Below are 26,406 nucleotides of genomic sequence, written 5' to 3' on the forward strand. Positions count from 1 at the left end.
CAGCAGTCTAGGACTGGAGAGCACATTGCCCTTATGGCCTCTTATCAGAATACAGCAGCTTCTGCAGATAATGACATTGATTGATTTAATTTAGCCACTCTCCCTCACTACAGGCAATACCACACAGTTTACACTAAGAGGTAGATGCACTAAACGTTTTTCATCGTTAAATGAGCCCTCAGGGAAGAATTTCCTATCCTTTCCATGCACTTAAGCCTATTTTCCGACGACAGTAGCAGCTAACGAAAACGGAATGGAGATGAGCAATTAGTGTGAAAACCCCATTGAAACGACATGCACTAACCTTTTCCGATTGCCTTTACGCAGGAAAAAGGCAGGAAAACTAACGAGAGGTCTGGACCTCTCGTTAGGACAGCTCCGTGGCAGGAAAAAGTGTTAAGTGAAAAAATAAACAAACTTTGAGCCAATCCCAGCGCATTAGCAGAGCTAAAAGCGCTGTGATTGGTCCAAAGGACCTCAGAAAACACATAAAAAAATAAAAATAAAAAAAGGATCGGGAGGGGGCAAGGGCGCTCATCAGGAGCGTCCTGTACGGACGGCCTTGCCCCCCCCCCCGCTGCTCCCCACTTTCCGCCGCTCCCCCCACCCCGAAAAAGCAAACTTCTAGAAGCCCCTGCCCCCCTCCCTTCCTCACTACTCTCTCACCTCAGCTCCGCCTCCCGACATCCTCCATCCGTGCCCCGCCCCCTTTTGGGGTCGTCGCCGCCATTCCCCTCCTCCATCGGGCCCCCCTTCCTCTTACCGGGCCCGTGCAGCGCCTCTCTCCTCTGTCCGAAGGCGCTGCACGGGCAAGAAGAAAGCTGAATCAGCTGATGCCTGCCTTCGCGATGGCGCGTCTTTCTTCTGCTGCGCCCGCCCCTGTCTGACGTCAGTAACCTACGTAGGTTACTGACGTCAGACAGGGGCGGGCCCAGGAGGAGAAAGACGCTCTATCGAAGCTAGGCGAAGGCAGGCATCAGCTGATTCAATGCCCGTGCAGCGCCTTCGGACAGAGGAGAGGGGAGGGGGCAGGGGCTGCTAGAATTTTGCTTTTTCGGGGTGGGGGGAGCGGCGGAAAGTGGGGAGCAGCAGGGGGGGGGGCAAGGCCGTCTGTACAGGACGCTCCTGATGAGCGCCCTTGCCCCCTCCCGACCCTTTTTTTTAATTTTTGTTTTTATTTGGGAGCCATGTGCTTGCGATTTGACTGTGTTTTGACTGTTTGTGGCATGCGCAGAGCAGCTAACATAACGCTTGGCTGCTCTGCGCATGATTTGGGGGCCGATTAACGATCTGTATTGTGATTCTTTGATACATTGTACGTTTCACTACCGATCTCAGCATGTGTGACTTTTTTTTTTGGTGCATTTTTCGTTATTTTAAAATCGTTAGGGACTTTAACGATTTAGATTTTTTTACGTTTGGTTGCTGCATCTGCCTCTAAGAACAGAAGGCTGATCGATTGCCAGACTTGTAATGCTTATAGCTGGATTTGCAGATATCCCCAAAACACGTATCTACAGTAAAGATAGTTCCTTCTTTTCTAAAAATTTACTTTACCAGGTTATTGCAAGTTCATAGCTATGTTACATTTAGCACACAGACAAATCCACTGAATGAACATCACATCTGGGTTACAGAGATTCAGAGCTAGCCCACGGGCTCCAGGGTCACAGCAAGTACGTCAACACAGAGAGACTCTTTAGTAGGAGACAAAGGGATGTGTTTTTTATGATATAGTCATTATGAAAGACATGACATCATCCATTAAACCAATAATAAAAAGCAATAATTTGAAAAAAAAAAAAAGATCCATAAGAGTGCAATTAATAACAACTGAACAGGAAAAGAAGGGAATAAGAAATGAAAAAGTTAGGGTGGTGGACTTTGGTCCTGAGGAACTGAGTTCGATTCCCGGCACAGGCAACTCCTGGTGACTCTGGGCAAGTCACTTAACCCTCCATTGCCTGCCGCATTGAGCCTGCCATGAGTGGGAAAGCGCGGGGTACAAATGTAACAAAAATAAAAAATACAATAAAAAAAAAGAAAAAGAAAAGATGGTGTAAAAAGGTGACATTAACCAGAAAAGAATTCAATCTTTCAATTCCTCTCCAGAAGAAGTCAACTTCCGAAATACTTTAGAGGGTTGAATAGCTATTAGAGGTGGAGCCAGGGAAGCCCTGGAAGAGGAGGAACAGGAATGTAGCAGACTATGTGTGGGCTCTGTGGCTGCACAGGGTGAGAGAGAGGCAGGGCGTCAAAAATGCGCCCCTTCCATGCCTCCTCTGCTTGGCCACAACACACAGGGGTGAGGTGGGGGCAGCAGAAGGTGTGTCCTACAGAATGCATTTCCAGCTCAGGATGCTCCAAGAACAAATCAACTCCCTGCTTAATGCCCCTTCCTGATCAGAAGGGTGATGTTGGCCTCCAGAGAAGGGGAGAAAAACTCTTTCCTTCTAGCCATCATGAGAAAAGTACATCAACCTCTGCTGAGCACCCTCAGACGTGACTGCTGAGTCCACCATCTTGTCTCCATCGATCTGTGTTAATTTTAAAATAACATGAAAACAAACAATACTGTTTCATTTCATGTCATTTAACAAAATGTATTTGGCTACTGACCTTTCCAAACCCACATTCAGGTACAATCTAAGCTTGTGCCTAAGGCAAGGGAGATCGACATAACCTACGTTTATGTTTACCTAATTTCTTGGTAAAACATCCTTCTAACAGGATCGGAGCGGTTCACAATCTAATCAGTGAAATAAGAAAGTAACTATAATGTCTAGGACAGAAAAGGTAAAACCAGAGAAGAGAGTAGAGATGGGGAAGGGTGGACAGAGTGGTCTGGGCCCCTTGGTAATGAGGACCACTGGGCCCTCCCCCCCGGTCTCCTTGCCTCCCGCTCCCCCTGCCACTGACCTTTTCCTTTGGTCCTGCAGCTAAATCAGCCATCTACCGCTGAGACTGGAACTCTCCTCTGCCACCGCCTGCGCTTGCAGAAGAAGGAAGTGACATCAGAAGGGGGCGGGCCTCAGCAGAGGTAAGTTCCAGTGTCAGCAGCAGATGGTCGATTTAGCTGCTGGTGCCCCCGCCTGCAAAGGAAGGGGTGGGGAGAAGACGGTGGCATCCTGGTTCCGGAGGAGAGAGAAGGATGTCGCACATCGGGCATGTGGGAGGGAAGCACTGGACCCCCCCCCCCCCCCACAGCCCTGGGTCCTCAGCCCCTGCCCAGGTGCCCGTATAGTCAGTCTGTTCCTGGACAAGGGTCAGGGAAATCAGGCAGTTCTTTACTACGACTACTTAGCATCACAACAATCATCAGTGAAATTTGAACTCTGGCTTTTCCAGTTCTCAGTTCCCTGGTCTAACCAGTAGACTAACATAGTAACATAGTAGATGATGGCAGAAAAAGACCTGCACAGTCCATCCAGTCTGCCCAAGAAATGTGCCACTTTTTTGTGTATACCTTACCTTGATTTGTACCTGTCTTTTTCAGGGCATAGACCGTACAAGTCTGCCCAGCACTATCCCCGCCTCCCAACCACCAGCCCCGCCTCCCACTACCGGCTCTGTTATCCAATCTCAGCTAAGCTCCTTAGGATCCATTTCTTCTGAACAGGATTCCTTTATGTTTATCCCACGCATGTTTGAATTCCGTTACCGTTTTCGTTTCCACCACCTCCCGCGGGAGGGCATTCCAAGCATCCACCACTCTCTCCATGAAAAAATACTTGCTGACATTTTTCTTGAGACTGCCCCCCTTCAATTTCATTTCATGTCCTCTCATTCTACCGCCTTTGTATCTCCGGAAAAGGTTCGCTTGCGGATTAATACCTTTCAAATATTTGAACGTCTGTATCATATCACCCCTGTTTCTCCTTTCCTCCAGGGTATACATGTTCAGGTCAGCAAGTCTCTCCTCATACGTCTTGTTACGCAAATCCCATACCATTCTCGTAGCTTTTCTTTGCACCGCTTCAATTCTTTTTACATCCTTAGCAAGATACGGCCTCCAAAACTGAACACAATACTCCAGATGGGGCCTCACCAACGACTTATACAGGGGCATCAACACCTCCTTTCTTCTGCTGGTCACACCTCTCTCTATACAGCCTAGTAACCTTCTAGCTACAGCCACCGCCTTGTAACACTGTTTCGTCGCCTTCAAATCCTCAGATACTATCACCCCAAGATCTCTCTCCCCGTCCGTACCTATCAGACTCTCGCCGCCTAACACATACGTCTCCCGTGGATTTCTATTCCCTAAGTAATCAAGAGGAAAAAACACTAACATTTTCATTGCGTTTTTCTAATGTAGTGTGTGCTAGTGTAAACTAAATCCATTTAGCATTCACTAAATTGAAAAACAAAAAAAAGGGGGCAAAATGAAACCTCCCACAAAATAAGTCCCTGGGAAAATATAAAACAATTGTATTTTCAATGGATATTTGTGGAGCCTAACTTTATAAGGGGGCACCTAGATTTAGGTGCTAGGAAAGTACCTATTTGAAGCCCATCTCCTGTGGCGGATTTTTCGAGATTGTAAGGCAAGAGTTTGCAAATTCTGAGGTAATTATGTGCGCATATTTACATATTTAATTAAGCAATTTGTTCATATCATACAAATTAAGTCATTTTTGTGTCTCTGGTTAATTTACAAAAGGCTTAGAATGCATTAACGGACATTAGCGTTCGCAAAATGCCATATGGCCCATAGGTATAAAACAGGACACACAGCATTTAATGAGAGCTCATCTCCATTAGAACATGCTAAGCTAAGCTTTAGAAAATGGGAGAGGATGACAGAAATCAGTGCTGGGAAGACAGAAGACAATGAACAAGAAATGTCAGGTAGGAGACACACAGGGATGGGGGATGGAAAGGCAGAGGGCAGGGTGGGAAATCAGGGAGCACAGGAATGAGAGGGAAAGGAAATAAGGGGGAAGATAGATTAGGCAGCAAAAGAAGGGATCCTGGATCAGGCCTAACTATAATCTGAGTTTATACCTGAGGCAACAGTGGTTGAAGTGATTTGCTGAAAATCACAGTAGTTGTCATTTTTAGTTAGCTGTTAACTACTTAAATCAAAACAAAGCTACATCATCTAATTAGGCCAGGCTGACCTGCTCAATTTGTATCACACATCTGCTTCCTGCTGTGTCCAGCATTCAACCAATCCATGCCAAAAGACACAAGATGCGGAAGAACAGAGTTGTTCCTGAGGGAATTCTGTGCAACTGTGCAAAGTATAACCTGCTAAATTTTACAGTTGTCATGATAAATTTGGCACATGGACCCAAGAGGTATCCATGCATCAGCTCACACAGATCAGAAGGTGGGGGGCTGGGCCTGTGGGGACTGGAAGGCACACCGCTGGTGCATTGCACAAGTGTGATGCAACGGAACAGGACTTGCAGTGGGTGGAGTCTAGCAAGGTGAGGAACAGACAGCTGGAGTCGAGGGGAAGGGTCAAGCCTTGGGATAAGAAAAAGAGAGACAGAGAGATAAAGGTGGGAGTAAAGAAATTATTGGTAAAGGGGAAAAGGCTGAACCTGAGGAAAGAGGAGAAAGAGTAAACTTGGGAATAGAAGAGTAGGGGGAAGAGCGGGATGCACCAGGCAGGACAGGGTGCCACCATTTTGAAGCAATGCTCGCAGAAGGAGGGAGGGAGCACTAGTCCCTCCCTGTTCAAGATCTGGGGGGGGGGGGAGCTTGGCTAGCTCTTGGATGGGCGGGGGAGGGCCTGTTAAGGTTCCCACTGGACCACCAGGTGTTTTGGAGATGGGGTGGGGAGGCCTGGAAGCACGCAAATCCATGCTGGACAGGATCTCCCCATTCCTCTCCAATGCCCTGGCAAACCCCAACGCAAGCTGCCCGCAGAGCATTGGGGAGCAATATTAATTCCCCTCTTTAGAATGTACTTGGCACACGACTTGTACTCAAGAGCCAGTGAGCTTCTTTCTCGCGCTCGCCGGCTTTCAGCATTGTGTGTCGGTAAACGCAGGTGCTAGTCCGGCGCTAATGGTCTCTAGAACCCTCATTTACTTCCAATCATCAACATCATATTGGCTTAGAGAACTAAGAAAAACAAAGGTTAAGGATCACGAAATGCCACTAAAAGCTCCTATTGTTTCAAACAATGCAACCCCTGTAAAACATCCAGCCAAAATATGCCAACGCTCTCATACTGGTTGCCTGTTCAGTATTGTATCCAGTTTAAAGCTTTATTATTAGGTTTCAAGGTAGCCCTCGATACCTGGCCTCTTTGACTATCCCACATTCTTCACATCAAGTGTTACGCTCTATAAACAATCGATGTATGACTTTGCCAGGGAGCCGTTTTGCACGATTAGAGACAACTCCTTGCTGTGCATTGTTTTTTGCCTTTACCTTTATGCAGTGAACTAAGTATTAAGAAATTTAAGGCCGTGCTGAAGACCTGGTTATTTGAGCAAGCCTACTCTGGTTGATTGGGATGGTTTGCAGGGTATCGGTGCTTGAGAGAGAGAAATCTTACGTCTACTTCTAATGAAATACTTATCTCTGCTTCTGCACTTGCTTATCTTTCCTGACACAATATTGTACTTCTTTTCTTTGCCCTTATATTTTGTGTTGTTAATTTTCTAAACCAACTTGCTCCGCCTGGCAGCGAAAGGAGGTATATCAATTCTCGAATAAATAAATAAATCAATCATGTGTTTGTCACATGTCAATGAAGAGGAAGCAGAACTCAAGTCTAAATACAACATCCATTTTTCTTTTTTTTTTTTTTTTTTTTAACATGGACGTCCCTTTTCCCCTTCCCCACCCAAAATATGCCCAGGTCTTACCCCCCTTGCCATACGGATGTACTACAGTATAGGACATTCATATCCCGCCTTTGTAAAATTGGGACTTAGACGTCCATGCAATCCAGATGTCTAAATGCCAGTCTTCAGAAATCCAAAACAAGAACAGAGTGGAGGAGGAGCCTAGTGGTTAGTGCAATGGACTTTGATCCTGAGGAACTGGGTTCAATTCCCACTGCAGCTCCTTGTGACTCTGGGCAAGTCGCTTAACCCTCCATTGCCCCATGTACAAAATAAGTACCTATATATACTATGAATGTAGTTGCAAAAAACCTCAGAAAGGCGATATATCAAGTCCCATTTCCCTTTCCCTAAAATAAGCACAATAGCAGATAAAGACCTGGATGATCCATCCAGTCTGCCCAATACTTGCTATTTTCAGGGCTCAAACTGCAGAAATCTGCCGGACACTGGTTTAATTTTCAAATATTGAAGCCGGCTCCAGCCCAACCTGACAAGCTAAACCTATTTTCTATCTCCAAGATCCCATATGATAACTATCAGCTGATTTGATGGCAGTTTTCTCTTAGTCACCAACAGTTCCTTCGTATGCGCTAGTGTACCCCCCCCCCCAACAAAGTAAGGGGGTCTTTTACAAAGTCACTCTAACGTTTTTAGGTCGCGGTAAAAATCAGCTGGCAGTAAACGCAGAGATGCCCATTATATTCCTGTGGGCATCTCAGGGATCTGTTTACTAAGGTGCTGTAGCATTTTTAGTGCGTGCACAAAATTAGCGCGGTCTGTGTAGGCGCCCATAGGAATATTGTGGGCGCCTACAGCGCGCGCTAATCGTTAAGTGTGCAGTTAAAGCACTTAAAGCACCTCTAGCACGGCTTAGCAAACGGGGCCCTCGGTGTTTACCGTGAGCTAAAAACCCTTGCGCGGCTTTATAAAAGGTCCCCTAAATGTGAACTGTAAAATAACGCTTCCCATTTCCTTCTGGCTCATTGTAGCATTCTCTGAAAATTGTCAGAAATATCCTTCGTATTCTTGTTGCAGATGTGGGATATTATTCTCCCACAGACAACGGACCCTTAAGCTAAATCGCAATACTTCTGGCAGGCTATGAAAAGATCAAGTCTGTTGAAATGCTCTTCTGGAAGTGAGATTCTGGAAGGGGGTCTGTGTTCCTCCGCGCTCAGTTCCTCATTGAATACGCCTGCAGCTGGCCTCGGCCTCTCTTTCAGTTATGCAAAATGAACCTTGACCAGTGAACTGCATGGTACAGGGATCTGGAACACAAACCCTATTTCTAAATGCTCCACAATTTTTTAATTTGTTATATGTGTTCGTACTCTTCTGAACATAACAGCTGAGATGCAGCTCCTTGTAACCCTGAGCAAGTCACTTAACCCTCCATTGCCCTCAAGGGACAGAGATAGTACCTGCTTATAACTGGATTGTAAGTCCTAACCACTACTCACTTGCCCTATCCTTTAACCCCCTATTTACTCCCTTACCCTTAATTGTTCTGTCTGTCTACCTGTCTTATCTAGATTGTAAGCTCTTTGAGCAGGGACTGTCTTTTTTTGTGTATCGTGTACATCGCTGCGTATGCCTTGTAGCGCTATAGAAATGATAAATAGAAAAATAGAGATGGACACTACTTCAAGAATCAACAGAGCATATATTACCCTATAACAAAGATAAAATTGACTCAGCTCAACGGAACAAGAAGCTCAACCAGCAGCTTCCCCACAAGAAAGGAACACCCTGCTCACATGAAAGGACACTAACCTCCTTCAATTTGTCCATCTCATTCTGCAACACTTGCTTCCCCAGCTCCAGTTCGATGAGCCTCTGCCGCAGATCTTCATTCTCCTCTTCCAGTTTAATTCTCTTCTTCTCCACAACCTCCAACTCATTGTGGAGACGAACAGAGACGTCTTTGGCCACCTGCAAAACAACAACCAGGGATCTGTTACAGTCAAAAAAATAAATCACCAACCATGAGCACAACTTAACCAGAATGATTTGAAATCTAATAAAAGAGTGGCGGAGTGGCCTAGTGGTTAGGGTGGTGGACTGTGGTCCTGAGGAACTGAGTTCAATTCCCACTTCAGGCACAGGCAGCTCCTTGTGACTCTGGGCAAGTCACTTAAACCTCCATTGCCCCATGTAAGCCGCATTGAGCCTGCCATGAGTAGGAAAGCGCAGGGTACAAATGTAACAAAAATAAAATAGATACTATTGGAGATTCTACATGGAATGTTGCTACTATTGGACATTCTACATGGAATGTTGCTATTCCACTAGCATCATTCCATGTAGAAGCCTGCGCGGCCACATTGGTGATCTGCAAGGGCCGACTTCTACATGGAATGTTGCTAGTGGAATAGCAACATTCCATGTAGAATCTCAAATAGTAGCAACAGTGGAGGAGTGGCCTAGTGGTTAGGGTGGTGGACTTTGGTCCTGGGGAACTGAGTTCGATTCCTACTTCAGGCACAGGCAGCTCCTTGTGACTCTGGGCAAGTCACTTAACCCTCCTTTGCCCCAGGTTCAAATAAGTACCTGTATATAATATGTAAGCTGCATTGAGCCTGCCATGAGTGGGAAAGTGCGGGGTATAAATGTATCAAAAATAAATAAATATTTGTTCTTGAACATCCATTTATGTCAGATAACTGAGACTATACTGTACCAATGCAGTATTTGTCCTTGAACATGGTTAAGGTATCTATCATTTGTATAAATGCCCGTGCCATTAACTGAGAGACAAAATCATATGCAACTCCAAAAAAGTTCTGAATTTAAACAAATATTAAAATCACCAAAAAGTATAGAAATTAAATATATCTACACTAGTCTCCATAACAGCTGTTCCCCCTGGCAAATTCAACAGATCCAGCTAGGAAGGTTTGAGCCAGGTCACCGCTGAACATCTGACAAATCTTAAGAAAAATGTAATTTTCACGCCTCTTCAGACAATTTTGATCAATCTCTGATTCAGAATACTTCAATAATGGCTCAAAAGCAACTTATCAAATTAAAAATGGATTTTAGTTTTAAAATCAAATTTGGTAACTTGATATTGGATGCATTTTGGTTGACTGTTTCAGATTAGTACCCTGATTATCTCAGATAATAAAACAAATTCAAATTTTCTTGCTATTTTCATCACCCGACCTGTGTAAGTTAAGCTAATCAACGTTAACTTACATAAGCTCTGGTCTTGCAATCCAGACGTGGCGGGTTCAAATCCCACTGCTGCTCCTTGTGATCTTGGGCAAGTCACTTAACCCTCCATTGCCTCAGGTACAAACTTAGATTGTGAGCCTGAATGTAACTCACCTTGAGCTACTACTGAAAAAGGTGTGAGCAAAATCTAAATAAATTATTTGAGATTCTGTTGCTAATATTTGAGATTCTACATGGACTGTTGCTATAGTGAATGAGTGGCCTAGTGGTTAGAGCACCAGTCTTGCAATCCAGATGTGTCTGGTTCAAATCCCACTGCTGCTCCTTGTGATCTTGGGCAAGTCACCTAACCCTCCATTGCCTCAGGTACAAACTTAGATTGTGAGCTCCTCCTGGGACAGAGAAATATCCAGAGTACCTGAATGTAACTCACCTTGAGCTACTACTGAAAAAGGTGTGAGCAAAATCTAAATAAATTATTTGAGATTCTGTTGCTACTATTTGAGATTCTATATGGAATGCTGCTGTAGTGAATGAGTGGCCTAGTGGTTAGAGCACCGGTCTTGCAATCCAGATGTGTCTGGTTCAAATCCAACTGCTGCTCATTGTGATCTTGGGCAAGTCACTTAACCCTCCTTTGCCTCAGGTACACTTAACTACTACTACTACTTAACATTTCTAGAGCGCTACTAGGGTTACGCAGCGCTGTACAATTTAACAAAGAAGGACGATCCCTGCTCAGATGAGGTTACAATCTAAAGGACAAAATGTCAAGTTGGTGTAGTCTAGATTTCTGAGTATAGGTGTGGTGGTTAGGTGCCGAAGGCGACATTGAAGAGGTGGGCTTTGAGCAGTGATTTGAAGATGGGCAGGGAGGGGGCAGGGAGGGGGCTTGGCGTATGGGCTCAGGGAGTTAATTCCAAGCATGTGGTGAGGCGAGGCAGACAGGGCGGAGCCTAGAATTGGCGGTGGTGGAGAAGGGTACTGAAAGGAGGGATTTGTCTTGAAAGCGGAGGTTTCGGGTAGGAACGTAAGGGGAGATGAGGGTAGAGAGGTAAGGAGGGGCTGCAGATCGAGTGCATTCGTAGGTTAGGAGGAGAAGCTTGAACTGTATGCGGTACCTGATCGGAAGCCAGTGAAGTGACTTGAGGAGAGGGGAGATGTGAGTATATCGGTCCAGGCGGAAGATAAGATGTGCAGCTGAGTTCTGAATGGACTGAAGGGGGGATAGATGGCTAAGTGGGAGATTGTGAGCCCTCCTGGGACAGAGAAATATCCAGAGTACCTGAATGTAACTCACCTCGAGCTACTACTGAAAAAGGTGTGAGCAAAATCCAAATAAATAATAAGAAGAAAACAAGCAGCAGAGACCAAAGGAGGTTGGTGGAGCAAAGTGATCCACTTTCACCGTCACCATTTCCTGCCACGATAAGCAAACTCAGATTTTAGACTGACGGTTTTGTTTATATAATAATGTTTTCTGGCTGGTAAAGCATGTATGGTTTGCTGAGAGAGGAAGGAGAAGGCGGTGTACTCTAGGTTTTTTTTTTTAATTTTAGTGTGTCATGGAAAGAATAAGGTTGGGGAACACGAACATGCACAAAAAAAGAAATCAAAGCAAAGTGCTGATCTTTCTGGGTAAGAAGAAAATGAGTATCTTCTGGGGGTCGGGGAGAAGGAAAATGAAGCACTATATGACAGAGGTTATTGTCTGGAAAAATTATGACCAAAATGTAGAGAATAAATGAAAAATACCGAGGCAGCTGTGTAATAGAGTCCTGGAACCATTTCTATCACATTCAGGAAAGGGGGGGGGGGGCTGGATTCTCACACAAAAAGCTTCTTTCTTTTCACCACACTGCAGTGGAAACTCCTCGCTAACGGCCAACAGAGGCCTACACTGCTCTTTTTTCCTTTCCTGCATTCCAAGGCAGGGTACATCATCTACAGCCAACCCCAGCACAGAGATGATGAAACTGCCTGCAATGCCTCCCAGGAGTGAAATACAAGAGCAATGCAGCTATTCCCCTTGTCATGAAATCAGACACCAAAGAACTGTCATCCCTCGCTCTAAGAACAAGGCTGAAGGGCAGGAACAAGGACCACATCCTTCCTCCTCTGCCCATGCGTGTGCGTAACACATCCAGCTCACAGGGGAAAACCAAGATTTTATAAGCAAATTTCTATACCAGGAGGGAGAACGTTACCCACTAATCTATGTTGGTAGTAGAAGAAACATTAAATATTTAAATGTGGTTTGCTCCTTATGAGGCCCCAGAGAGTCACTGCTGCATGGTAAGAGGGTTTATGCTTCACTGAAATGCACTGTAAACACGCAATTCTCCATCGGTACACATTTGGCAGCAATGCTCTCTCTGCAAACGGTTTCAGGACATAGGAAATATTTAATGTCAAAATACAGTGATGGAACATGGAACTGCACTAGCAAAACAAAAAGCCTAATTCTGCACTGACCATCTCGATACGACAAAGGATGCCCGAGGCGACGTACACAATTTCCTAAGTAATTTATAAGAGGCTTGCTGAACGAGGAGACGTTTGTAAAACAAAATACCTAAAAGGACGTTTGCAGCACGAAGCCATTGTACAAAGGATCACGTTTAAAAAGGCGGATTCTGGGAGGTCTTCTACAAAGGCCCGTTAAGTGTTTTTAATGCACACTAATGATTAGCGAATGCTAAACGCTAGAGACGCCGACAGGAATATCTGCTATATTCTGGCCTCTTCCAATGCAAACAATGTGAAGGAGGCAGAAGCTTAAAGACAGCACATTGAACACCACAGTGCGAACCAGGGCGACACCTCAGTAGGACAGCATTCTGCCAAGACCAGAACAACTGAATTAATGACACGATGGTAAGAATACTAAAAAAAAAAAAAAAAAATGTTTTAAACCATCCAGAACACAAACAGGCTCATTTTCAAAGCACTTAGGGCCCTGTTTACTGTGCCATGCTGTAGGCGTGCAAAGTTTTTGGCTCGTGCTAAAAAGTTAATGCCCCTACAGTGCGTCTTAGTAAGTAAACAGAAAATAAGCCCCATAGTAAACATAGTAGATGATGGCAGAAAAAGACCTGCACGGTCCATCCAGTCTGCCCAAGAAGATAAATTCATATGTGCTACTTTTTTATTTGTACTGTCCTCTTCAGTGCACAGACAGTATAAGTCTGTCCAGCCCTAGCCCTGCGTCCGAACCCCCAACCCCACTTCCCACCACCAGCTCTGGCACAGACCATATATGTCTGCCCAGCACTATCCCCGCCTCCCAACCACCAACCCCGCCTCCCACCACCGGCTCTGGCACAGACCGTATAAGTCTGCCCAGCACTATCCCCGCCGCCCAACTACCAGTCCCACCTCCCACCACCAGCTCTGGCACAGACCGTATAAGTCTGCCCAGCACTATCCCCGCCGCCCAACTACCAGTCCCGCCTCCCACCACCAGCTCTGGCACAGACCGTATAAGTCTGCCCAGCACTATCCCCGCCTCCCAACCCCCAACCCCGCCTCCCACCACCGGCTCTGGCACAGACCGTATAAGTCTGCCCAGCACTATCCCCGCCTCCCAACTACCAGTCCCGCCTTCCACCACCAGCTCTGGCACAGACCATATAAGTCTGCCCAGCACTAGTCCCGCCTCCCAACCACCAGCCCTAGCACAGACCGTATAAGTCTGGCCAGCCCTACCCCCGCCTCCCAACCACCAGCTCTGGCACAGACCATATAAGTCTGCCCAGCACTATCCCCGCCTCCCAACTACCAGTCCCGCCTTCCACCACCAGCTCTGGCACAGACCCTATAAGTCTGCCCAGCCCTATCCCCGCCTCCCAACCACCAGCTCTGGCACAGACCCTATAAGTCTGCCCAGCATTATCCCCGCCTCCCAACTACCAGTCCCGCCTCCCACCACCAGCTCTGGCACAGACTGTATAAGTCTGCCCAGCATTAGTCCCGCCTCCCAACTACCAGTCCCACCTCCCACCACCAGCTCTGGCACAGACCGTATAAGTCTGCCCAGCACTAGCCCCGCCTCCCAACCTACGTAACTTTGTAAGTCTACATGCCTTGAAAATGAGCAAAAAAAAACCCTCTGAAGTTAAAACAATTAAATATTTTTTACACCCACCAGACAGATCTTGAAGATCTGGATTTCCTATCACATTAGAAACCATAAAACTGATTTTGGCAGCAAATCTTGGGGATGGTGGGACGTATATGGAACTGTACTCTTATTTGGGATCCATCAGCAGCACCCCCCGAGGGATTCAAAGCGTTTGCAAAAATTGCGCTATATTACGGAATTACTTCAATCTTACAGTCATGGAGACTCAGTGAGGGGCCTCTGGTACAGGTCTGGAGGTCGCAGCTGATAAAACAAATGTGTATAGACAGATGAGGAATTCTAGACATGGAGGGTGTCCCCGGCTTGAAGTTCCAGGCAACATGGGAGCCTCTGTGGCTCACTCTGCCATCCAGGGGGAGAAGTTTCTTGCTGAATTATTGAAATCAAATGGTACAGGTGTAGCCTCTCGGATGCAGGATGGGGACAAGATTGGAGAGCACGGGTTCGGCATTTAATCTGTCCCGAGATTCTACAGCCTTGATCTCCATACCCTGTCCCGAGAACACATCCGACGCCTAATTACGGGCATAGCCATGTGCACTTGGAAGACGACTCTGAGGGAGGGATTGGGGATAGAGGGGGGAAAAGTAAAAGAGTATAACCATAACTTCCTAATTATGAGAATGTTGATATGTTGACAAGTAATGTATGTCACTGTGTTTACCTGCAAGTGCCTGTATTCGAAGTTATTGTTTTGAATAAACAGATTTAAACATAAACCATAAAACTATACTGCTTTGTGACCCTCTGATCACCCATCCATCTCTCCCCATTTCTTACACCTTGCTTATATACTGGCGTTATCCACACTCCGGGAATCCACTAAGCAACTGCCTAGGAGAAACAAATGACCCACCTTCCAAGTGGGATTTGCATTCCAAGACGTATGAGCAAAGACTTGCTGACCTGAACATGTATACCCTGGAGGAAAGGAGGAACAGGGGTGATATGATACAGACGTTCAAATACTTGAAAGGTATTAATCCGCAAAAAAATCTTTTCCGGAGATGGGAAACCGGTAGAACGAGAGGACATGAAATGAGATTGAAGGGGGGCAGACTCAAAAAAGATGTCAGGAAGTATTTTTTCACGGAGAGGGTGGTGGATGCTTGGAATGCCCTCCCGCGGGAGGTGGTGGAGATGAAAACGGTAACGGAATTCAAACATGCGTGGGATATGCATAAAGGAATCCTGTGCAGAAGGAATGGATCCTCAGAAGCTTAGCCGAAATTGGGTGGCGGAGCAGGTGGGGGGGAAGAGAGGTTGGTGGTTGGGAGGCGAGGATAGTGGAGGGCAGACTTATACGGTCTGTGCCAGAGCCGGTGATGGGAGGCGGGACTGGTGGTTGGGAGGCGGGAAATACTGCTGGGCAGACTTGTACGGTCTGTGCCAGAGCCGGTGATGGGAGGCGGGACTGGTGGTTGGGAGGCGGGAAATACTGCTGGGCAGACTTGTACGGTCTGTGCCGGAGCCAGTGATGGGAGGCGGGACTGGTGGTTGGGAGGCGGACATAGTGCTGGGCAGACTTATACGGTCTGTGCCAGAGCCGGAGATGGGAGGCGGGACTGGTGGTTGGGAGGCGGGAAATACTGCTGTGCAGACTTGTACGGTCTGTGCCCTGTAAAAGGCAGGTACAAATCAAGGCAAGGTATACACATATGAGTTTATCTTGTTGGGCAGACTGGATGGACCATGCAGGTCTTTTTCTGCCGTCATCTACTATGTTACCTTATATACGGTAAAGGTCACACCGATGCAGTTAAACCCTGCTAACAAAAACATGTGGATATTACCATTTCAAACATACATCTATGCTATGCCTAACTTCTGAAATGCTCTGACTGTGCATTCTAAGGGCTGTTAAAAAATTAGTTGTTTAAAACAGGGCTCGATTAACAGTCTATAGTGACCAGAGACTGTATGTTTTTATTGTTCTTAGATATGAAAGGCTAGCTACAAACTGCTTTGGTGAAATTAGATCACGCCTGCTATCGAAAAGAAGAAAAGTAAACAGTGTACAAGCAACAATGGCATCAAATGAACAGCTTAAATCCCAGATACCTGTGAAAAGCTATTTATATCATCAACAAAATTCATTTTTTTATCATCATTTTTACAGGTACAATGTAATCAAGTTTATTTCGGCTTTGAGATACAGCTTAAGAGTGAACTTTTGAGCGGTTTACAATTGATAAAGTGCTAATATGAGACTGTAGAAAGGAATTACAAACATCTGACAGGAAAGAGATAGGCAAGTAGGTAGTACTGAGTTATGAAATTATAAAAGGTAAAGAAAAAACAACAACACACTCCAGCAATGGGTTGATGCCCTGGTCCTCGAGGGGGCCAAAGGTAGGAGTATTAGAAGAGGGGAGGAAAGTTATACTACTACTACTTAACATTTCTAGAGCGCTACTAGGGTTACGCAGCGCTGTACAAATTAATAACTAAGGACGGTCCCTGCTCAGAAGAGCTTACAATCTAAAGGACGAAACGTCAAGTTAGGGTAGTCTAGATTTCCTGAGTAGAGGTGTTGTGATTAGGTGCCGAAGGCGACATTGAAGAGGTGGGCTTTGAGCAATGATTTGAAGATGGGTAGGGAGGGGGCCTGGCGAATGGTCTCAGGGAGTTTATTCCAAGCATGGGGTGATGCGAGGCAGAAAGGGCGGAAAGTTATCAAAGTAAATATTGATTTGTGGCGTTTGTATATGTCATATTATATTTGTGGTACTGCTTCTGATGCATTATTAATGAACTCTCTTATGCATATTTGTTCCTGTTTTATTACTGAATATACCACTAGCAATCATGTGCAAATTAAATGATGTCGTCGCTTCCATGTCTACCACCCTGGAGCTTCATACTGTGACCTCTTGTTCTACAATTTAGAGAAATCATTCTTCTGAAAATGATTTGCATCCTGTGAAACAAAATTGAACTGTGCTGGTTACCAGGGAGGTAACAGCAATATCAGAGCTCATGGAATGACTTTTGGGAAAGGGGGCTGTTGAATTTACTAGATACATGCAGGGCTTCACAAATTCTCAACACTAGATCACTGTCAGACACCCAGAAAGCTTCACCCCTGTGCCCGGGATTTTGCTCTTCCAAATATCCCCTCATTAATGCTGGTCTTTTTCTTCTACTGTTCCCACACGGCTCTCGGTGAGTTTGAACTGCATCACACATGACCCTTCACACTACAACAATGTAAACCATTTTCTAATCTAGGGGTGGGCAACAACAGTCTTCGAAGGCCACAACCCAATCGGGTTTCAAGATTTCCCCAATGAATATGCATGAGATTGATTTGCACATACTGCTTCCATTGTATACAGAGGAGTGTGGTAGCCGTGTTAGTCCACTCTTAAGGTTATCAATAGAAATCAAACAAAATAAAACATGGAAAAGAAAATAAGATGATACCTTTTTTATTGGACATAACTTAATACATTTCTTGATTAGCTTAAGACCTTTGAAGTCAGAATGAAAAAATATTTTAACACCCAACAGAAAGGACTTAACAAGGATCTGGGGTTCCTAGCCCATTATAAACCATAAAGCTGTATGTCTCTGTTGATCACCCCACCCCTCACCTATCCACACCCATCCTGTTTAGAATATCAATGATATGCTTTGATGTCCCCATGCATACCTCCTACCCACCCCCATTCTCCCACCCTGTCAGACTGTCATAGTAATGCTTGAATGTTTTCACTTATATACACTGTCAGCTAGCACATTTGCTTATTTCCGATCTGAGGAAGAAGGGCAACCTTCGAAAGCTAATCAAGAAATGTATTAAGTTATGTCCAATAAAAAAGGTATCATCTTATTTTCTTTTCCATGTTTTATTTTGTTTGATTTCTATAGATTCTACATGGAATGTTGCTATTCCACTAGCAACATTCCATGTAGAAGTCGGCCCTTGTAGATCACCAATGTGGCCACGCAGGCTTCTGCTTCTGTGAGTCTGACGTCCTGCACGTACGTGCAGGACGTCAGACTCACAGAAACAGAAGCCTGCGCAGCCTTCTACATGGAATGTTGCTAGTGGAATAGCAACATTCCATGTAGAATCTCCAATAGTAGCAACATTCCATGTAGAATCTCCAATGGTATCTATTTTACTGTCATAGTAATGCTTGAAGGTTTTCACTTATATACACTGTCAGCTAGCACATTTGCTTATTTCCGATCTGAGGAAGAAGGGCAACCTTCGAAAGCTAATCAAGAAATGTATTAAGTTATGTCCAATAAAAAAGGTATCATCTTATTTTCTTTTCCATGTTTTATTTTGTTTGATTTCTATAGATTCTACATGGAATGTTGCTATTCCACTAGCAACATTCCATGTAGAAGTCGGCCCTTGTAGATCACCAATGTGGCCGCGCAGGCTTCTGCTTCTTTGAGTCTGACGTCCTGCACGTAGAAGCCTGCGCAGCCTTCTACATGGAATGTTGCTAGTGGAATAGCAACATTCCATGTAGAATCTCCAATAGTAGCAACATTCCATGTAGAATCTCCAATAGTGGCAACATTCCATGTAGAATCTCCAACGGTATCTATTTTACTGTCATAGTAATGCTTGAATGTTTTCACTTATATACACTGTCAGCCAGCACATTTGCTTATTTCCGATCTGAGGAAGAAGGGCAACCTTCGAAAGCTAATCAAGAAATGTATTAAGTTATGTCCAATAAAAAAGGTATCATCTTATTTTCTTTTCCATGTTTTATTTTGTTTGATTTCTATAGATTCTACATGGAATGTTGCTATTCCACTAGCAACATTCCATGTAGAAGTCGGCCCTTGCGGATCACCAATGTGGCCGCGCAGGCTTCTGCTTCTGTGAGTCTGACGTCCTGCACATACGTGCAGGACGTCAGACTCACAGAAACAGAAGCCTGCGCAGCCTTCTACATGGAATGTTGCTAGTGGAATAGCAACATTCCATGTAGAATCTCCAATGGTATCTATTTTACTGTCATAGTAATGCTTGAAGGTTTTCACTTATATACACTGTCAGCTAGCACATTTGCTTATTTCCGATCTGAGGAAGAAGGGCAACCTTCGAAAGCTAATCAAGAAATGTATTAAGTTATGTCCAATAAAAAAGGTATCATCTTATTTTCTTTTCCATGTTTTATTTTGTTTGATTTCTATAGATTCTACATGGAATGTTGCTATTCCACTAGCAACATTCCATGTAGAAGTCGGCCCTTGTAGATCACCAATGTGGCCGCGCAGGCTTCTGCTTCTGTGAGTCTGTACGTGCAGGACGTCAGACTCACAGAAACAGAAGCCTGCGCAGGAATGTTGCTAGTGGAATAGCAACATTCCATCTAGAATCTCCAATAGTAGCAACAGAATCTCAACAGTAGCAACATTCCATGTAGAATCTCCAATAGTAGCAACATTCCATGTAGAATCTCCAATGGTATCTATTTTACTGTCATAGTAATGCTTGAAGGTTTTCACTTATATACACTGTCAGCTAGCACATTTGCTTATTTCCGATCTGAGGAAGAAGGGCGACCTTCGAAAGCTAATCAAGAAATGATTACACTCCTCTGTATACAATGGAAGCAGTATGTGCAAATCAATCTCATGCATATTCATTGGGGAAACCTTGAAAAAACGATTGTGTTGTGGCCCTCGAAGCCCGTGACTGTCCACCTCTGCTCTAACCTATGTTTCTGCCATTAGATTTTTATCCTCTTATCTCTGTCTTCTTAGTTCCTTCTCTGCCTCCATTTTCTTTCTGAGCAACAAAAAAAGAAATACCAGGAGCCTTCACAAGCAGGACAAAATCTTTAATTTTGCACACTTTGAGGGACATAATTGAATGAAAACGTCTATCTCCATGGGCGTTTATCTCCGAGAACGGGTCCGTGAAGGGGCAGGACCGAACCGTATTGTCGGAAAAAAATAGACGTCCATGTTTTATTCGACAATTTGTGAGCTGGGCGTTTTTGTTTTTCAGTGATAATGGAAAATGAAAGCGCCCAGCTCAAAAACGAATAAATCCAAGGCATTTGTTCGTGGGAGGGGCCAGGATTCGTAGTGCACTGGTCCCCCTCACATGTCAGGACACCAACCGGGCACCGTAGGGGGCACTTTTACAAAAACAAAAAAAAAGGTAAAACAGCTCCCAGGTGCATAGCACCCTTCCTTTGTGTTTTGAGCCCCCCAAATCCCCCTCAAAACCCACTGCCCACAAGTCTACACCATTACTATAGCCCTAAGGGGTGAAGGGGGGCACCTACATGTGGGTACAGTGGGTTTGGGGGGGTTGGACGACTAAGCATTAAGCAGCACAATTGTAACAGGTGGGGGGGATGGGCCTGGGTCTACCTGCCTGAAGTCCACTGCACCCCCTAACAACTGCTCCAGGGACCTGCATACTGCTGCCAGGGAGGTGGGTATGACATTTGAGGGTGAAAATAAAAAGTTGTGAAACATCATTTTTTTTGTGGTGGGAGGGGGTTAGTGACCACTGGGGGAGTCAGGGGAGGTCATCCCCGATTCCCTCTGGGGGTAATCTTGTCATTTAGGGCACTTTTGGGGGCCTTATTCGTGAAAAAACAGGGTCCAGGAAAAGTGCCCTAAATTCAATCTACAAACGCATACTTTTTTTCCATTATCGGCGAAAGGCGCCCATCTCTCCTCGGCCGATAACCACGCCCCAGTTCCACCTTCGCCACGCCTCCGACACGCCCCCGTCAACTTTATACGCTTCCGCGATGGAGTGCAGTTGAAAACATCCAAAATCGGCTTTCCATCATACCGATTTATTCGTTTTTGTGAGATAAACGTCTATCTCTCAATTTGGGTCGAAATCTAGGCGTTTTTCTCTTTCAATTATAAGGTGGTTTGTGTCCTATATATAAAACTTGTATCACTGACCCGACACGGGCCGTGTTTCGGTGCCAAGTTTGGTCCTCTAGCAGGTACCCTGGTAGGATGGCTGAGGACAATGAGCATCCCCCTCCCCCCTTGGGCTTGCCTATTTAAAGCAGTCCTGTTTTCCTTCCAAGGGATAGATCCTCCCACCCTCCCAGGTTCAGCCCCTGTTCCTGAAAATGTAGGAATTAGTGAAAGGTCAACATTGTTTCTCCTTCTGATAGGATGCTGAATATTTGCAAACTGCTGTCCAGGCAGAATCTTCATAATCTCTATATAGGTTTTACTTGGCTGTTGTGGGGTAGGACGTGTGAATACATGGAACAAACACTGTTTTAATGCATTTTACTTTCAGGCTATAAGGTAGCCAAAGTCGAACATCTTGGAACGGGGCATACATTTGTACAGTGTGACTTGTTTACTCCTGCTGGAATTCTGCACAAAAATATATGCAAATTCTGCAAGTTTTTTTGTCATCATTTAAACAATATTCTTGCACCCACAGCCATCCACCTTTGCACTCAGCCCCCCCTGCACCCACCTTAAAAGCCCCCCTCCCTATACAGATACCATCCATATTTTTTCCAGCCCCCTCCCTGCACCCACATCCACCTTACAATCCCAAGTGCTACGAGATTTGAGCAGAAGCTGGAAACAACACATTTGCATGACAATACATAATTTTCCACGTCTGTACACACTCGTCTCCCCTTTCAATAGAGCATTTTATATTATGCATAGATTTCGTTCAAATCTCATTTTATGCACCACCACTGCGATGTTACACTCAAGAATACATAAATATTACACATGGCTGCAAGTCAGGAGGACATCAGCGTGCACAAGCATGTGGTAAGACTTGCAAGGAACTACCCCCAAAATTCTATAAAAAGCACTAAAAATTGTGCACACACAATTTAATTGAATAGAGGTCATTAGTGCTGATAATTGGCTTAACAAGTAATTATTGGCATTAGATTTAATTAGAATGTATACGCCTATATTTTATGTGCGACTTAAAAAAAGGGGTGCGTTCCTAAAATTTACACGGGTGGTTATAGAATAATGGAGATAAGTGCTTAATTTAGGCACAAAGATTTCCTCCATGTTTCAGTTGGTGCGAATGAGCATGCTTAAAGTTAGGGGTGATTCCCGGGCTTAAGCGCTATTCTATAAGCCGCGCCTAACTTTAAGTCTGGTTTACAGAATAGCACTTTTTAGATGCCGATTTTTTGTGCATCACAGAATTCATCTAATTTTGTTTTTAATGCGTAAATGCCGCTTATGAAACTTACCTCCCCCAAGTGTAAAAGTGTCTAAGTGACAAGAACACACATGCTTTTTACACAACGCAGATTTAGGCATATTTAGGGGAGGAGTCTGTGCATCGCATGGGCGGAGCAATGATTTACACATCATTAATAAAAGCCACTTGTTCGCCTGTGTTGCACGTCTACATTTACACCTACTTCCATTCTCCAGCACGACTAATATTCCGCCAGTGTCGTTATGCTCATATTAGCCCTCTCTTCAAGTCACTTCACTGGCTTCCTATCCGTTTCTGCATACAGGTCAAACTCCTCTTATTGACCTATAAATGCATTCACTCTGCAGCTCCTCAGTATCTCTCCACTCTCATCTCTCCCTACATTCATCCCCGGGGAACTCCGTTCACTGGGTAAATCTCTCTTATCTGCACCCTTCTCCACCACTAACTCCAGACTCCTTTCCTTTTACCTTGCTGCACCATATGTCTGAAATAGACTTCCTGAGCCGGTACGTCAAACTCCATCTCTGGCCGTCTTCAAATCTAAGCTAAAAGCCCACCTTTTTGATGCTGCTTTTAACTCCTAACCCTTATTCACTTGTTCAGAACCCTTATTTTATCATCCTCACTTTAATATTCCCTTATCTCTTGTTTGTCCTGTTTGTCTGTCCTAATTAGATTGTAAGCTCTGTCGAGCAGGGACTGTCTCTTCATGTTCAAGTGTACAGCGCTGCATACGTCTAGTAGCGCTATAGAATTGATAAGTAGTAGCAGTAGCAGTCTTTGGGATTCCAGAATCTTGCTACTTTTGGGGGTTCCGGAGTCTTTACTTTGGAGTTCCAGAATCTTGCTAATCTTTGGGATTCTGGAATGTTGCTAGTCTTTGGGATTCCAGGATCTTGCTAATCTTTGGGATTCCAGAATCTTGCTACTCTTTGGGATTCTGCACGGAATCCTGCTACTCTTTGTCCTTATCCCTTATTTGTCCTGTTTGTCTGTCCTAATTAGATTGTAAGCTCTGTCGAGCAGGGACTGACTCTTCATGTTCAAGTGTACAGCGCTGCGTACGTCTAGTAGCGCTTTAGAAATGATAAGTAGTAGTAATAGTAGTAGTTTTGCGGATAATTTTAGAAAGACACATAGGCACTTATGTATCTTTTAAAAAAAGAAGCTTATTTGGCTTCCCAACCTAGGCAACCTGCTATAAATTACTCTCAACAAGACCAGTGTCACAAAGCTTGCAGCAGTCAACAGATATTTAGCAGCAACAAAAAAAAAAGATGCCAGAGATGTGGTGGGAACTGGGCGGGTGAGCGGTGACCTTAGGAATGCTTGGCAAGGATCGCTGCTGAGTCAGCAAACCCATCCCTCAAAGACAAGCAAAAGCATCTGATTCACTGGTTTTATTCTCCACACTCAGCTCTGGTCCTGCAACTCAACAGTAGTTCTGACAAGCCAACAGGGATTCTCCTCCTCTGTATGCAGGCCAGGGGAAGAATAGAGCCCCCACCCCCCCAGGAGGAACAGAAGAAGATCAAATAGCTTTAATACACCCATTAAGCTGAAGATTACTCTCCCAGAACAGATGAAAGCCCCCAGCCAAAAAGAAAAAGGAAGAGCAGACAAGGCTCCGAAGGACTGTTAGAAATAATGGGCAGCTGATGTCTGGGGGTTAATTCACTCCGAGATGACAGCTCTTTATCATCTTAATGTAAGGCCTTTGTTTAAGGAGAGGAGGTGGAGAGGGGGGGAGGAAGGTTACCTATTATCCTTGATGGGATGAAGGTTCTTAAGTCACTGGATGGAGCATTCTCATTTACACCCACCAATTTTAGTAGAAGCCTCCTCCACCAGTGAGTCTGGTGTTGCATGCCCAACTTAAAATTGCGACCCACATTTTAAATAATATTTTTGATTAAATAGATGAGAGCCAAATGGGGGGGGGGGGGTTAAGGGGGGTAGTTAAGGAGAGGGACGGGAGAGGGTGTTGTTTGAAAAAAGGGGGGGGGGTAAAATTTGAAACACAGTTGGTACATATTAATAATATGTTATGGTACGAAGTGATGTTATATATTCAAGTAACTGTCAAATTTATACAGCATGGCTTTATGTGGTGTCTTACCAATAAAAATCATTGAAATATAAATAGATGAGAGTCATGCGGTTCTGGAGTACAGCAGTACCCTAATGCGGTGGCTGGGAACTCGGAAAGCCCAAGTTCAAATCCCGCTACTGCTTCTTCTTGTGACCTTAGGCGAGTCACTTAAGCCTCCACTGCCTCAGACACAAATTTAGGGGCTGATACTACTACTACTACTATTTAACATTTCTAGAGCGCTACCAGGGTTACGCAGCGCTGCACAAATAACAAAGAAGGGCAGTCCCTGCTCAAAGGAGCTTACAATCTAAGGATAATTGTCTAGATATCCTGAATGGAGGTACAATGGTTAAGTGCCGAAGGCGACATTGAAGAGGTGGGCTTTGAGCAAGGATTTGAAGATGGATAGGGAGGGGGGCTTGGCGTATGGGATCAGGGAGTTTATTCCAGGCATAGGGTGAGGCGAGGCAGAAGGGGCAGAGCCTGGAGTTGGCGGTGGTGGAGAAGGGTACTGAGAGGAGGGATTTGTCCTGTGATCGGAGGTTACGGGTAGGAACGTAAGGGGAGATGAAGGTAGAGAGGTAATGAGGGGCTGCAGATTGAGTGCATTTGTATGTTAGTAGAAGAAGCTTGAATTGTATGCGGTACCTGATCGGACGCCAGTGACGTGACTTGAGGAGAGGGGTGATATGAGCGTAACGGTCTTGGCGGAAGATAAGACGCACAGCAGAGTTCTGAACAGATTGAAGGAGGGCACTAAAGCCAACAGCACACACCCCATACCGCCAGAAGAGCGCAGAAAGCTAGCTCGCCAATGCTCAAAGGAAATGGTATTCAAATTATACATGCACTGTAAAAGCAAAAGCGTGGGGGGAGGGGGGAATCGTGACTGATGCACGTGTAGAAGAGTTTTGCAGTAAGCACACGCACCAGGCAAACCCAAAAAGTGAAGCCCACACCGGTGCCACTCTTCTGCGCCTTTAAATAAAAGCCTTTTAATTTTTTTTTGGAAGGCTTGTATTTAAGAGCAGGCACCAACGTGTGCTTTCACTTTCGAGTTTGCTCGGTTTCGCACATGTTATCACGGGCTTTCTTCCACTTCCAAAAGAAATGAAAAGCAGCAGATATTAAAAACTGAAAATCAAAAGAAATCCTCTCTTCAAAACCCCAATGTCAGCTCAGTGGCAAGTGGTTTGTTTGTGCTCTGTTCTCTGAGCGCTGGGAGGGAATACCAAATGACCTCATTAACATCCATTTGACTACATTTCAATACAATTTGCAGCCATCTCTGGTGTATACACGGTTTTCCGTGCTAAAACCCTCTGAGCATTCTACACAGATTGATATGCAACGCTATTCTAGATCTAAGTGGCCTTAATGCGGGCTGTAGATTTTGAGAATCGACCCCTTAGACCGTAAATCCTCTGAGGACAGGAAAAGATCTATTGTATTGTACCTGAATGTAATGTGCCTTGAGCTGCAACTGAGAAAAGGCTCGATTAAATCCAATTCTCTCAGTGATTCTGTTCAGAAGGGTATCCTGATAACCCAGCGGTACCCAGATCTTCTCAATGTACCACTTATTTATTTATTGGGATTTATCAACCACCTTTATGAAAAACAAAGTCTAGTATTGTCTGTGGCAGTTATATCAATCTATATGGGAAGATCATTAGGATTCATTACCACACCGAGCACAAGTTTAGCACTTAATTATGCAGATTCTCCATTCATTCCTGCTAGTGAAAATTGTATTTTATGTGACTGAAATTGGGCTGTAGCTTGGCAATATTTTGGACAGGGGAGGGAGAGAAGAGAGCTTCTATTCCAATAGTATGTTGTCATTGGGGGGGGGGGCAATGATAGCTGGGAGGTTGGTTTCTTTGTACTGCATTGGGGGGGGCATTGGTAGCTGGGAGGGGCTTCTTTGTACTGCATTGGGGGGGGCAGTGATAGCTGGGAGGTGGGCTTCTTTGTACTGCATTGGGGGGGGACAGTGGTG

The 26,406-nt window shown here is 44.9% G+C and overlaps 1 protein-coding gene across 2 annotated transcripts in view; it reads right to left on the bottom strand.

Moving 5' to 3' along the window:
• SOGA1 (suppressor of glucose, autophagy associated 1) overlaps window positions 1–26,406 on the bottom strand; it is a 126,652-nt gene that overhangs the window by 87,168 nt on the left and 13,078 nt on the right. For both annotated transcript variants that reach the window (XM_030211568.1, XM_030211567.1), the window contains exon 3: window positions 8,586–8,744. In XM_030211568.1, coding sequence (XP_030067428.1) covers window positions 8,586–8,744 — 159 coding nt within the window. The remainder of the gene's footprint in view (window positions 1–8,585; window positions 8,745–26,406) is intronic.

Source organism: Microcaecilia unicolor, chromosome 8 (assembly GCF_901765095.1).
Source record: "Microcaecilia unicolor chromosome 8, aMicUni1.1, whole genome shotgun sequence".
NCBI lineage: Eukaryota > Metazoa > Chordata > Amphibia > Gymnophiona > Siphonopidae > Microcaecilia > Microcaecilia unicolor.